This window comes from Aspergillus melleus (assembly GCF_016097325.1).
Source record: "Aspergillus melleus strain CBS 546.65 chromosome Unknown contig6, whole genome shotgun sequence".
Lineage (NCBI taxonomy): Eukaryota > Fungi > Ascomycota > Eurotiomycetes > Eurotiales > Aspergillaceae > Aspergillus > Aspergillus melleus.
The window spans coordinates 2,096,413-2,109,149 of record NW_025763375.1 but is presented as its reverse complement, the minus strand read 5'-3'; the positions used below and the strand labels follow the sequence as shown (position 1 = coordinate 2,109,149).

Below are 12,737 nucleotides of genomic sequence, written 5' to 3'. Positions count from 1 at the left end.
TAATATGGTCCAAGCGCGAAAACCGTGCTTTACCCACGATTAACATGAGAAAGAGAAGAATCTTTTAACAAACATATCCTTTTAACGAATCGGTCACGGAAGGTTTGCTGGAAATCGGCATGGAGGCCACAGATTAGCCCGACTGATGAGACGAGAAATACGAAGTATTAGAAACATGTTGCAATAGCTCGTTAATGTGATATCATAAAGCAAGATAGTACGCTTATAAGCATAACGCTATCCTTGCATTCCAGCCCCTTCGACCTGTAGATTCCTCTTCCGCTTTCTGTCTCTTATTTGCATTTTGAGGACTCTCCAGCTTCTTTGTTGGGGCTGAAACCTCATGAAATCTAAGCAGAGGGCCTGATTGGAAGAAGAATACACTATATATCCCGACTTATATCTCCGCGTCGGCTATGATTTCCGACGATGTCTGGCTGGTTATACTAGAGGCCTGTGGATCAGCGCGGTGCATATTGCCAAGCCTACCCCTCAATAGCAATTTAAAGGATGAAACTCTATGGGGACTTTCTTTCTTCGCACATCAATCTCTTCAACTTATCTTCTTGAATCAGGAATACAAACAATTATCTTTAACCTTGTTCAATCACAACAAAGGGCAACTGGCAACTTCGCTAGCAAATACCTGACCCTCATTCCGTGCAAGGGCACTTATGCCTTCCTACACTCCCTCCCTGGTGGGAGCAGCCACCGGAGTTGGCGCCCATGTTCTCCTCTATCGACAAGGCGAGTGGGATGAAAAGGCACCGTCGATTTTTCTCAGCTATGTGTTTGCTAGTATATTGGCTTTCGCATCCGAGTGGGGCGAAGGATTCGGGGTCTCCCTGCCGCGCCAATGGGCCGTTCACATCATTTTCTGGCATGTCTTGGGAGTATATGCGAGCATGCTCGTCTATCGCGCCTTTTTACACCCACTGCATAATTTTCCCGGTCCTTTTTCTGCCAGACTGTCGAATCTCTATGCGACTCTCCTCGCTGCCAAGAAGCTGCAATTTTATACAGAGACAGAAAAACTTCATAAGAGGTTTGGTGACTACGTGCGGCTAGGTACATGGTCTTGATTGAGTCCGATTACCGTGTTCAATCTTGCTGACTGAATCCAAGCTCCAACCGAGCTTTCTATCACAGACCCCGAGGCTATTGTTGCTCTTCATGGCCCGCAGGCTCTGGTCTCCAAGGGGCCGTGGTATACGATTCTTGGGGATCGCATCTCCTTACAGCTTGAGCGAGACAAGAAGGTACATGCGCGTCGTCGCAAAGTTTGGGACAGAGGTTTGAATAGTAAATGTACGAACGCTCAGTTTCAGTCGTTCTTCGAGTTCATCATTAACCAGGATTATTGCTTCCAGCATTGCACCTTTACGAATCGCGTGTCGCGAAATATGCCAGCCAATTAGTCAACGTTATCGAAGATCATGTTGACACTAGTATCGATATGGCCAAGTGGTGCAATTATTACGCGTTTGACGTGATGGGAGATCTATCCTTTGGCAAATCCTTCGGTATGCTGCTTAACAGCGGGGATACCTTCTTCTTGAATGCGCTCCATGCTACTATGAAAAGCATTGGACTCTTGGGTCATCTGGTATGGCTGTTCCCTTTCTTTGTGTCAACGCCCGGACTCAATAGAGAAAATGTACGGTTCTGGGATCGGGTCGATGCGAAGGTTAAAGATCGAATGGATGTAAGTACAAATACAGGTATCATGACGGTCTTGCAATAACATTATCACAGAATGAGCCAGAGAGCCCCGATGTATTCTCATGGCTACTGGAGAACTATCGGAATGGTCCCAAGACCAAGCAGGATAATCTCAACCTTCGCGCCGATGCCTTCTTGATTGTGGTAGCTGGAAGGTAAGAGGAATCCCACGGGCGACTGAATCTTAAAAAACAAAGATGTTAACTGATTTCTTTCAGTGACACCACAGCCGCTACGTTGACAAACCTCTTCTTTCACATTGCGACAGACCCAGGTCTAAGAGAACAGTTACAATTGGAACTGGATAAGCTCAGCGATCTCTCACATGATAACCTCACGCAAATTGACCTTCTTGATGCTGCCATTAACGAAACCTTGAGGCTGCATCCTGTTTTGCCATCAGGCACACAACGCCAGACTCCTCCGGAGGGATTGAAGATTGGAGACACCTATATACCAGGGAATGTCAATGTGCAGATCCCACATTACACAGTATTCCGAGGTAATCATTCTCTTCCCGGAAGCTGTCTTAGCTCAATGCTTATTGAATGAATGTTCTAGATGAACGCAACTTTGAGCGTCCCACAGAGTTTCTCCCCAGCCGTTGGACCACCGAGCCACATTTAATCAAGAATAAATCCGTGTTTATTCCCTTCAACTCTGGTATATTCCTTCTAATTGAATGCTTCTTACAATCCTACTGACACCAAGGCCAATTAGGGGCATACACATGTGTCGGGAAACGGCTCGCTCTCATGGAGCTGCGATGTGTCACAGCACAACTCTTGAGCCGGTACGATGTTAGCATGGCCCCTGGACAGAGCGAAGAGGCATACCTGGATGGAATGCGCGATACCTTTACCTTGATGACTGCTCCACTGCAGCTGGTGTGGCGGCGGCGAGAGGGAATTCGGGCTTGATAATTGCTTATTCAAGAAGATATGTGAACGTGCTTAATGCACAGAGGGAACTATCGTTGGTGCTTTCTCCCTACAAGACACAACTTGGTGATTGCTCAACTCCGCAGGTTCTCTTTCAGACTTGGCGAAGTTATTTGGCGTCGGAGGATCGGTTTGTACAGAGGCCTTGGCGGAGATAAACACGGAGATAAGGCGAGAAAGTCTCCGAGGGGCCAAGAGAGTCGGAGGAACGGAACTCCTCCTTTGCTAAGCAAGTCTCCGTCGTGATAAACATGCTCCCCTGTCGAGTATATAATTACTAGAGCGTTTGAGTCTTATGTACCTACTATATTTGCCAACCCTAGTTTCTATAAATACGCGATTCGACCAGTCTCGCCCGTCATGACAGTGTCCACCCCGACGCAAAGCATCGTCATCGCCGGCGCCAGCGACGTCGCCAAATACCTGATTGAAGAGCTCGTTGCTTCGAGTCCCTCCAATCCTCCGCATATAGGAGTGCTCACTCGGTCATTGTCTAACCGGCCATGGTTCACTTCCAACCCTCACATTTCGCTTCACGTCACCGATTACTCGGCTCCTTCTATCCAGTCCATCTTGAACCAAACCAAAGCAACTGCCCTCTTCTCGTTCCTGCACTCAAATGACCCAGCATTCTACAACACCGCACATGAGGCCATGTTAATGGCCTGTCGGAACAGCGAGACTTGTAAGCGCTTTGTCCCCTCGGATTATGGTGGCGATATTGATCGTTTCCCCAATCTTCCGAGATTCTATAACTCCACGCATCGTGTGTTTCGAGAGTCGATCACCGATGAGAGAGATGTGGAATGGACGCTTGTGAATGGTGGCTGGTTCATGGACTACATCGTCCAGGGCAACAAAGTCGATCCGACCATTGTTCCTTACAAACCGGCTACTCGCGGACCTAGTGAGGCTGCGAAACCAGTCATGCTGCCTAGAGACCTCGATACTTCCAAGGTCCGATCGTACATGAAGCCCCTTCCTGGTGTGTGGCCTCTCGATCTCGATACGTTCACTGCTATGAGATTGGGAACTGGTGAAGAACCCATTGGATGGACGTCTGCTCGGGACGTTGCCCGTGCTCTGGTTAAGCTACTAGATGCGCCTCGGGGGAGCTGGGAGAAGCACACGTATGTTGTTGGACAGGTTGGGACGTGGAATGAGGCTATCCAAATTGCGGAGGAGTTCTATGGGAGGAAGTTTGAGTTGAAGGAGAAGACCAAGGAGAGTATCCTCGAAACGTTGCGCACTGAGGACTCCCTGGGACCCGCCGAGCGGGGGGTTGCATATATGGATGAATGGAATGTTATGGGTGCGAGTGCTGTTCCGATGGACAGGGTTCAGGAGCAGAGAAAACGATTCTTCTCGGATGTGCAGTTTCGGGGACTCCGACAGCTACTGGAAGATGCATTCTCGGAAGAATCAGATCGAATGGTTTGATTGCTTTTCGTTTGTCAAGGCAAGGGTATGGAAAATGTATTGTTTGTGGCATTCGACTCATAACTAATATGATCTATCATTATCAACCGACGATTATGGCCTCGCAACCCGTGCAAACAGCAAACAGGGAGCCAATTTCAGCTGCAAAATGCGTTGGACCAATGATTGTGTTCATCTAACACTAGTGGCAGTCTCATGCCGCGCTAAACGTAGCGTTCTCGTGCCTATCAGTCACCACCAGAACATCAAAAATGCTCACTTGCATCCCGAAAACAAGGCTTCAAATCTTTGCCCACTTCACAATTACAACTTTCGTCTCTGTATCGTCCTACCATGTGGGTTCTACCAAATTCCCATTTCCGGTACTCCAGGCTTCCTGATCCAGCTGAGCCCCGACCGCCTCGCTACTTCAATATTCTGCCTTATCGAGAGTCCACCCTCAGCGATGAGCATTACGGCGTCGTGCATGATGAAGTAGCGGAGTTCTTGCGACTCCGACCCAAAGACCGGCCTAATTTTCTCGACCAACCCGCTACAACCAAGCAAGACCATCTTCTCAAATGGGGCATGCCGGAGCTATCCCCAGAAAATGTGCACCTTCTTGGGCCGTTTTTAGATCTCTTGTTACGACTGGACGGTGAGATCCTCATCCTTAGGCTCTAATTAAGATGCTAATCAGATCAGATGAGATTGACATTCTCGATCATAAGAGCGTAGGTGGCAAGACTGCCTCTCTAGAGCACGACAAGCTAATCCACATCCCAGCAAGGCAATATCTATGATGACCTGCTACTTGCTATCCTGAGTTTCTGGAAAATGGGCGCAACTCCAAACATTGATTCGGATGGAAATGGAAAGCTAGCTGGCATGCTCTTGAACCCTGTTATCAAAGGTCGGCCTGATCTCAAGGAGCCTTTTCTGAAAACCGTAATGGCTGCAATCAGCTCTCAACCAGTGCGGCCGGATCTTGTGATGACATTCGAAACGTTCAAAAGGGTCCGAATGGATAGCATTGGGGCGAAGTGAGTTTGTGTGTTTCCTTCCTCTTACGCAAAGCCGGGACGAGCTAATCATGGACTCAATGCTTGAATTAACTGCAGAATCGGATTCGATATAGCAATGCTCTTCCAAGGCCACTGTATCTCCGACGAGGAGCGCAACTCCGTCTCGCAGCTCTTGGAATACGGATACCTCAGCACGGCGCTCTCCAATGATTACTATGGCTTTGAGAGAGAATATCACAACCATGTGGCGAATGGGACTGTGGACCATATCCATAACGGTATTGCACTTCTCATGAAGAGCTATGGCTATGAGGAAGATGAGGCAAAGGAGATCGTGAAGGCTGAAGTCTTATCCGCCGAGAGGAAGCTCATAGATGGGTATAAAGAGTGGAAAGATTCCCCTGGGCCTAAACCGGAGAACCTCCGTTCATACATGGGGCTGTTTATTCTCTCGATTGGTGGCAGTAACTTCTGGCAGGCGCAGTCAGGGCGCTACCATGTTGATGAACCAGCACATTCGAAGGAATCCCGGGCTGGAATGATCGCCAACCCTGCGGGACCGTTCTTGATGTTGACGGGGTACGCACATCCAGCTGCCCTTGTTGTGTCCAACAAGTATCTAGCGCCGGGGGGGCTTTCTTGCACGTTTCCGTTGTCGCAGTACGACGACAGTCGGCAGCATGATGAGAGAAAAGACGATGATGATCTTCGCTCGTGCTCCAACTATGATATCCTTGCACCATTTCAAAAGTCCGGTGCCGAAGATGTATGTTGCTCCCGATATTCCCGTCTATCGCCCTGTCGCTGATGGTCCCAGAATTGTATGATTCCCTACATCTATACGAAGGCTCTTCCAGGGAAGAACACCATCGCGAAGTTTCTGAAAAGCCTGAGCCCGTGGTTTCAGGTATCCGACAACTCTCTTGACGTGATCATGGAGATCATGACAATGCTTTTTACTTCCTCGCTAATGTAGGCTTGCTCTGGGTCCATTCCATGCAGAAACCTAAACTTCGGACAGGCTAGACGATATCGAAGACGGCTCCCATCTGCGACGGGGTCTGCCAGCTGCACATGTCAAATTTGGACTCAGTCAGACTGTAAACTCGGCGACGTATCTGTTTGGGAAAGCGACGGCTTTGGTGCATAATAATTTGCGGCCCGGATGTCTTAGCGTCATGTTAAGTCAGTATATCTCTTCAAGGTATTAGGGGATCTGCTGACTGTCACAGATGAACTCGAGATTCTCACCTTGGGCCAAGGCATGGATCTGAACTGGACATTCGACAACAGGTGCCCGACAGTTAGCGAATATCTTGTCATGATAGACCACAAAACAGGCGGCTTCTTCCGTCTGGCATTGCAGCTCATGCAGACTGATGCGGATGCCCAGGGCAACGATAACCTCATGCATCTGATCACACTGATGGGAAGGTACTATCAAATCCGCGATGACTATCAAAATCTAGCGTCAGAAGAGGTATGATATCACCGCCTACGCCAAGAAAAGTCAGTGCTAAACACCGATCAGTATACTGCCAAGAAGGGATTCTGCGATGATCTGTCAGAGGGGAAATTCTCCTTCCCGCTCATCCACCTACTACAGCAGAGCTCGAATGCAGATGTCCTTCGCCGGTTGCCTATCTTTGGCAAGGAGGGACAACGAGAGGAGGTCTCAGAAGAGACTAAGGTGTTCATACTCAAGGAGATGAAGGGGGCAGGGAGCCTCGAGCACACGCTTGACATTCTCAATCAACTCTTCGATTCGATCCTGGCGACTCTCGACATTGTCGAGGCCGAGATGGGAGCGAACAAGAAACTCCGCTGCTTGATCCTCCTGTTGAAGTTGTGATCGACCGTATGACGAGGGGGATGCAGATAGGTACACGGAGTATGTGACGGGTAACATGTAGGGCTCAGCCCCAAGAATCCCTGCAAGGCCTGCATGGAGACAATTCCGTGTTTCCACGGTCCTAGCGGTCCATCTAATTAACAATCCTATCATGTTGCCACCAAAACAAATCACCATAGCCCCCTATGATAAAAAGTACCTACACCCTCTTATCTGCCTACATCTAGTTAGTCTCACATTCCACCCTATTATCTTACCCCCCTCTATCCCCTATTCCCACTCCCTAAAGGTCCTGGTCCTCCGTCAAAGGATTGCGCGGGGTTGCCAAGCATCCGGGGTATCCTGCAGTGTGACATTCTTGCACCCCCCATTGGTTCTATACGAGCGGGGTTGCCAGCCAATCTGCAAGCCACCTCGATGACAGCCAATCGTCCCCCACCACTACGCCCGATGGATACGTACCACTCTGAATGGAGACGACGGCCGCCACGGTGGATCTGGGGTAAGGTACCTCCATGGGTTAGTGTCTAGGAGAAGCTTCACGGTGGGGTTAGAAGTCATGGGCCCGGCAGCAGCAAGTAGACAAGTGGTTTGGGAGGGTTATCTTTATGTTTTGACGTCCGAGATGTGGTGATATGAGCCCATAGATGTGTCTCTGAGACTTCTGAATCCTTGGTCCTTAATATTCACTCCTAAGGGGACGGGTGATGCCACTGACGCAGGCGATGTGGCCTGATGGACGCAGATTGGTTTGACGTTGATTGGGTTTTGAAAAGTACACCCCTGTTTCTTTGTATTTCATTTACATCCATGATGAGGTCACGAGTCTCACAAAGCCCAAAGCGCTTCTGTCCTCTCGCTCACCCCCTGGCTTCGCCCGCTTCCCCTCCTCTCCTGCTTACTGTGTGTTTCTCTCGGCCTGGTCGATGAAACATCGTTCGATTCGTCAGTTATCTTGATACTCGTGAAATTTGAAATAGATACATAAAGAAAAACATTATCAAAACTCCGTTTCTCCCGGCCATCCTGTGGCTTGAATGTAAATATGAATCTGATTCATCCGTCCAAAATGAACCCAAATCCCTCCCCCAAATGCAGTGAACAAAGGAAAATACGAGGTGTCCGTCTAGGAGTCGTCCCTCCGCTGTATCATCTCCATCCTATCTGGAGACATGTCTCCCCCTTATCGAATCGATCAACTATCTGATTCGACGCATGTACTGTAGTGTAAGGTAAACTGCGCCCGCGGTGGTATAGGCGGCCCCTCCTGCAGTGAGCCAGACGGGACGGTGTGCCATGAACGAGCCTTGAACAATCTGTGCCCTGCGTCGAGACTTGTCTTTCCCCCCCACGTCGTTAGATGGAAAAGTTAGATCGGGGTGACAGGAGTCCTACCTGTCTTGAAGATTCGGTTTCTCAAAGTCGACAGTTGTTGTCTCCCGTATTGGCCTACAGAGGATCCCAGGGTGGAAAGGCTCTGTAGGGCTTGTGGTGCAGACATCTTTGTGTTTGGTAGAGATCACAGGAGTCAAGAGTCAAGTAGATTCAGTAAGACGATGAAGAGTATAACGATAGCAGTACCCTCGATGGATGAATCCAAGACCTCCTGAAGGTGACACCAGCAGACCAGGGATTATATACCATCTGGATGCGGGGTAGTCACGAGACACGGCGCTGTGAGGTATCGAATGAATGAATGAAACGAGCGGTGCAGCGCCAGACACAGTGATCGGCTCGATTGGACTGGACGAGGTCATGATTGGAGGTGGCGTGTTGTGGTTGTCAGGTTCTGCTGCAGAATTGGTCTGGAGCTGGGGTACAGCGGTAGCGATTGGATGCGTGTCCACGAATAGACTTCCTTCCTTTCGTCAAATCCAGGAGCCTGATGGGTGAGATGGTCGGGCTGGATGCTGATCGTCGGCGGATGGCGTTGTCACTGTCTAGTCTCCTGTATGGGACTTTTCTTCTCTTCTGCGTCTGACATGGCGATGCTCGTTGGCTCGTTGCGTGGTGATCTTGACCGTCGGCCGGTCGGTCGACAGGTCGTCGAGTAACTCGCCCTGGCATGATCGCCCCCTGCCTTACTCGACAGTCTGAGTATCCGACCGACTCTTTCATCGGCGGTCGATTACGTAGAGCATTAAATGGAAATCGCCACGATCTCATCTTGGGGTCCAACAATCTAGGTTGAACGTAGAGTTTCAAATACGTCTTATATCTCGGCGTATCCCTGTTTTTTTCTAAAGTAACCAAATCAGACTCGCTGAATCGGACCAGTAATTCCTTCTGACGCATTTGGTTTTGGGGCAACAACTTCTTCACGTTTGGTTCTTATATGTCGATGATCATTCTGCGATTAGGGCTCACTTTCCCTTTTGGGTGTTAATCTTATGCTGGTGGACTGAAGGAAGTAGATGACTCCCAGAACTTCGCCCGCATCTCCTAGCTCTGAAGTAGTCTCGACTTGTTCTTAGTATCAGCTCAAGTGTAGGCCTTGTCAGGGCATTCAAGCTGAAGTCATATCCTAACACCATTGTCAAAGTACTATTCTTTATCTCGACTTCTATAACCAGCCCGACCAAAGTTCTTGTATTTCCTCTCTTCGCACATACGAGAAGAACAAAAATAACAGATAAATCAATATATCTATCCCAATTTTGTTGACCTTCAATATGTATTCTCAAACCAATTGACATAAACTTGGGGACAGAGGCAACCGAAAGATTTATATATGATAACAACCGTCGGAAAAACCGAGCAACAACATCATGCCTTCACAACATAATAGGTATAGAACTCTACTCTTATGGAGACCCTTTACACTTTAAACCATCTACAAAATTAAACATGATCTTTCTTAGCTCACAGGATGCTTGTTGTTTTGTTTTGTTTTGTTTTCATGGCAGACACGTGCCATCCCTGACTAAGCGGAACGGGGTCAGCTGACGTCAATCATCGTGAATTTTTCGCAAAGCATCGCGTCGAACTTCGAAGGATGGCCACCCCATCAAATGGGAGAACTCACACCAAACTCGCCGGTACTCCCGACTATGACGACGCACAGTTCTGGGATAACAAGTTTGCGACCGGGCGAGATGTCGGTGAATGGCTAAATCCCGGCGAGTCGCTTGTCGACGCCGTACTGTCCGACCTAGAGAGTCGTTCATCTTTTGCCGTTGACGCGACGCCTCGCGTGTTACATCTGGGACCGGGCATATCCAAACTCGGTGCCAAACTTCGAGACGCTTTCACGGAGCGTCGTTGGCTGGGTAATGGCATCGTGGTGCGCGCCTTTCCCCGTCCGCTCTTTTTTGCAACTGTACAGCCTCACTGACACCAATGCCTTCGCGTCGTACAGAACGTCGACTTTTCCGCCGAAGCCGTCCGCCTGGGCCAAGAGAGAGAGAGCAAGGAGGATATGTCGTACGCCATGCAATGGCTACGCGCAGACCTGCGGTCGTGGGACGATATGTCGCGTCTTTCTTCCTTCGGGCCATTCGATAGCATCCTAGACAAGAGCACTAGTGATGCGATTGCGACCGGCCCGTCACCTAGTTTCTCGCCGGAGACAGCCCCAACCGATATCTGTCCGACCGTCCGGCAAATTATTGAGCATAACGGCGAGACGACATTGTCTCCGGTCGAGCTGCTAGGACTGCATCTAGTGCCGTTAACGCGACCGGGTGCTATGTGGGCTACGTTGTCATATTCGACGATGCGGTTCGACAACATGAGGCATTTGGCGGGCTACTGGGATCTGGTGTCTCGTACACCGGTGAAGGCGCCGCAGGGCGAGGCTTCGGCGTTTGCGCACACGCCGGAGGTGTTTCACTGGATATACATCCTGCGACGCAAGTAGATTTCTTCGATCTTCGGGTTGCAGCAAGGACTTAATGTGTCTAGGTCTAGGTTGAAAAATTCATTCGGACACCTATCCTTGATTTTTGAGCCGATCATCGCACGGGATACGACAGCCTCGAGCACTATCAATTGTGCCACAGTCTGTTCGAGCGGGTTCATTGTCCCAACACGTCTTTTGCAATCGGGTCGCATCTTTTCAGTAATAGGCTGCGGCTCATCACTGGACATCCTGGGTATCTACCATGCCAGAGCTGGTAGCCAGAAGCGTAGGATTAAGTCATTTGCTCTGATTTTTGGCTACGTGCAGTGCTAATCATCTACTCGCTGGGGCTAATTGCCCGTTCTCTCTGCCTACGATGGTCACTCAAAAGCGGCGTAACATATCAGTGAAGACAAGATGGACAAGTGGTGTATTCACGTAAAAACATAGCATTCGTGAGCGATCATTGTTTACCCAACTCCTCGATCTCGTCCTTGCCCAGCAGGCCCAGTCCTTCTCGGCGAGTTGGCGCATTGGGATCAAAGTATGGCTTCTCAGCGAGGGACGTCACTCTGGTTCCATGCCTTGGCTCTGAGCCCTCGTAATCCCAACTGGCATTATGGATCGTGATTCTGCACTCTGTCAACACCGAAGACACGGCCGCAATGTTCGGCAAATGCATAGACTAACCTGTTATCCCAAAGAGCACTGGTCTTGGGACTCCACCGAAAGCGGACTTGGATGTCGACATTCTTCTCGTACACATCGTAAAGATATCCTAGAATGACATCGCTCTCCGCTTTATCCAAGCCGACAATCCGATCGGTCATGGCCCGGTTGACCCAGAGGGCCTTCCAGCCGGTCGCCGGATGAACGCGAACCAGCGGATGCTCTCGCTCGACGTACTTAGGACCTGCCTCGGGGTTACTGCGGTCCAGGTAAGGATGCGCAGACCGGTAGATAGCGGTCCGTCCGTCGATGATCTTGCGGAAAGCTGGGGACAATTTCTCGTATGCAGCGTATCCGCTTGCCCAGAGGGTGTCTCCACCGACGGTGGGGATGGTGTCATTGTGCAAATGGGTGACCCCGGCGGGTTGGCGCTCATGGACCAAATCAGTGTGCCAGCGAGAAGCGCCTCCAGGGCGACGGAAGCCAGGCGCTACACCCTCGCTGGCCATGAGAGCTGGCCAGAGGACACTGACACCGGGAAACCCGGGCACTTGCGGGACTTGAGGCTGTGCCTATTGTTCAATGCCAGGAAACTCAACCGGAGGGAGCAATAGGCTTACGTGCACCTCGACTTCTCCAAACCATTCGCCCAGCTCCTTCTGCTGTTGCGGAGAGATGTCTTGGTCTCGGAAGAAGACCACGCTCCGCTCGGCGATTAATAGACCTAGTTCATCCTTTTGCTTGTCGGTAAGGTCCTTGAGCTGGAGACCGACAATCTCTGTTCCAATATGCCTTGTCAAATGAATCACTTCCTTGGCTGCCGAGAGCAAGGCCTTCTTTTCGGGATCGGCTCGAGAACCAGGATCCACATGCTCTCGGTCCTCGTTGCGGATATTGTAGACATCGTCCAGGTAGAGCGGACGAGAAGGACGGTACGGATAGCCAGCAGAGAGATCAACCCCGGACTTTTCTAGACGCTCTCGAGCCGCTGAAGGCAGAGCCAGAGTATCTTTCCGGGGCGGCGCGACGTCGACGATGCGTGGGTCAATTGGAGCTGGGGCCATGTTGGCTAGGTACTCTATTCCCGAAGATATCAGATATGACCATGGACGAATGGGTCTAACCAGTCTCACTACTTTACGGGCTAAGCTTCACCATCCCCATTTTATATCCACGGTGTTCTACTATCCAATGCTCGGATTGTGATTTCTAATGTTCCATTGCTGGCAATGAATGCATCTCCCTGTCTTCCACGACTTCCGATGCAG

General features: G+C 50.0%; 5 protein-coding genes across 5 annotated transcripts; 4 read left to right on the top strand and 1 right to left on the bottom strand.

Annotated features, from left to right (window-relative positions):
* Window positions 1–674: 674 nt before the first annotated feature.
* LDX57_010456 (cytochrome P450) lies at window positions 675–2,642 on the top strand (the record flags this gene model as incomplete). Its single annotated transcript, XM_046092207.1, has 7 exons — window positions 675–1,068; window positions 1,126–1,308; window positions 1,371–1,705; window positions 1,756–1,877; window positions 1,941–2,224; window positions 2,284–2,385; window positions 2,443–2,642. 7 exons carry the CDS (start codon window positions 675–677, stop codon window positions 2,640–2,642), a joined length of 1,620 nt encoding a protein of 539 aa, XP_045948185.1.
* Window positions 2,643–2,988: 346 nt separating this feature from the next.
* LDX57_010455 (uncharacterized protein) lies at window positions 2,989–5,125 on the top strand. Its single transcript, XM_046092206.1, has 3 exons — window positions 2,989–4,740; window positions 4,788–4,816; window positions 4,869–5,125. Exon 1 carries the CDS (start codon window positions 3,024–3,026, stop codon window positions 4,101–4,103), a length of 1,080 nt encoding a protein of 359 aa, XP_045948184.1. The 5' UTR covers window positions 2,989–3,023; the 3' UTR covers window positions 4,104–4,740; window positions 4,788–4,816; window positions 4,869–5,125.
* On the top strand, window positions 4,437–6,959 carry LDX57_010454 (bifunctional terpene synthase/polyprenyl synthetase family protein; the record flags this gene model as incomplete). The annotated part of the gene is made up of 8 exons (XM_046092205.1): window positions 4,437–4,740; window positions 4,788–4,816; window positions 4,869–5,125; window positions 5,204–5,873; window positions 5,925–6,079; window positions 6,129–6,292; window positions 6,340–6,587; window positions 6,639–6,959. 8 exons carry the CDS (start codon window positions 4,437–4,439, stop codon window positions 6,957–6,959), a joined length of 2,148 nt encoding a protein of 715 aa, XP_045948183.1.
* Window positions 6,960–9,954: 2,995 nt separating this feature from the next.
* LDX57_010453 (uncharacterized protein) lies at window positions 9,955–10,818 on the top strand (the record flags this gene model as incomplete). Its single annotated transcript, XM_046092204.1, has 2 exons — window positions 9,955–10,242; window positions 10,318–10,818. 2 exons carry the CDS (start codon window positions 9,955–9,957, stop codon window positions 10,816–10,818), a joined length of 789 nt encoding a protein of 262 aa, XP_045948182.1.
* Window positions 10,819–11,263: 445 nt separating this feature from the next.
* On the bottom strand, window positions 11,264–12,533 carry LDX57_010452 (TauD/TfdA dioxygenase family protein; the record flags this gene model as incomplete). Its single annotated transcript, XM_046092203.1, has 3 exons — window positions 11,264–11,432; window positions 11,491–12,035; window positions 12,090–12,533. 3 exons carry the CDS (start codon window positions 12,531–12,533, stop codon window positions 11,264–11,266), a joined length of 1,158 nt encoding a protein of 385 aa, XP_045948181.1.
* Between the last annotated feature and the right edge of the window lie 204 nt (window positions 12,534–12,737).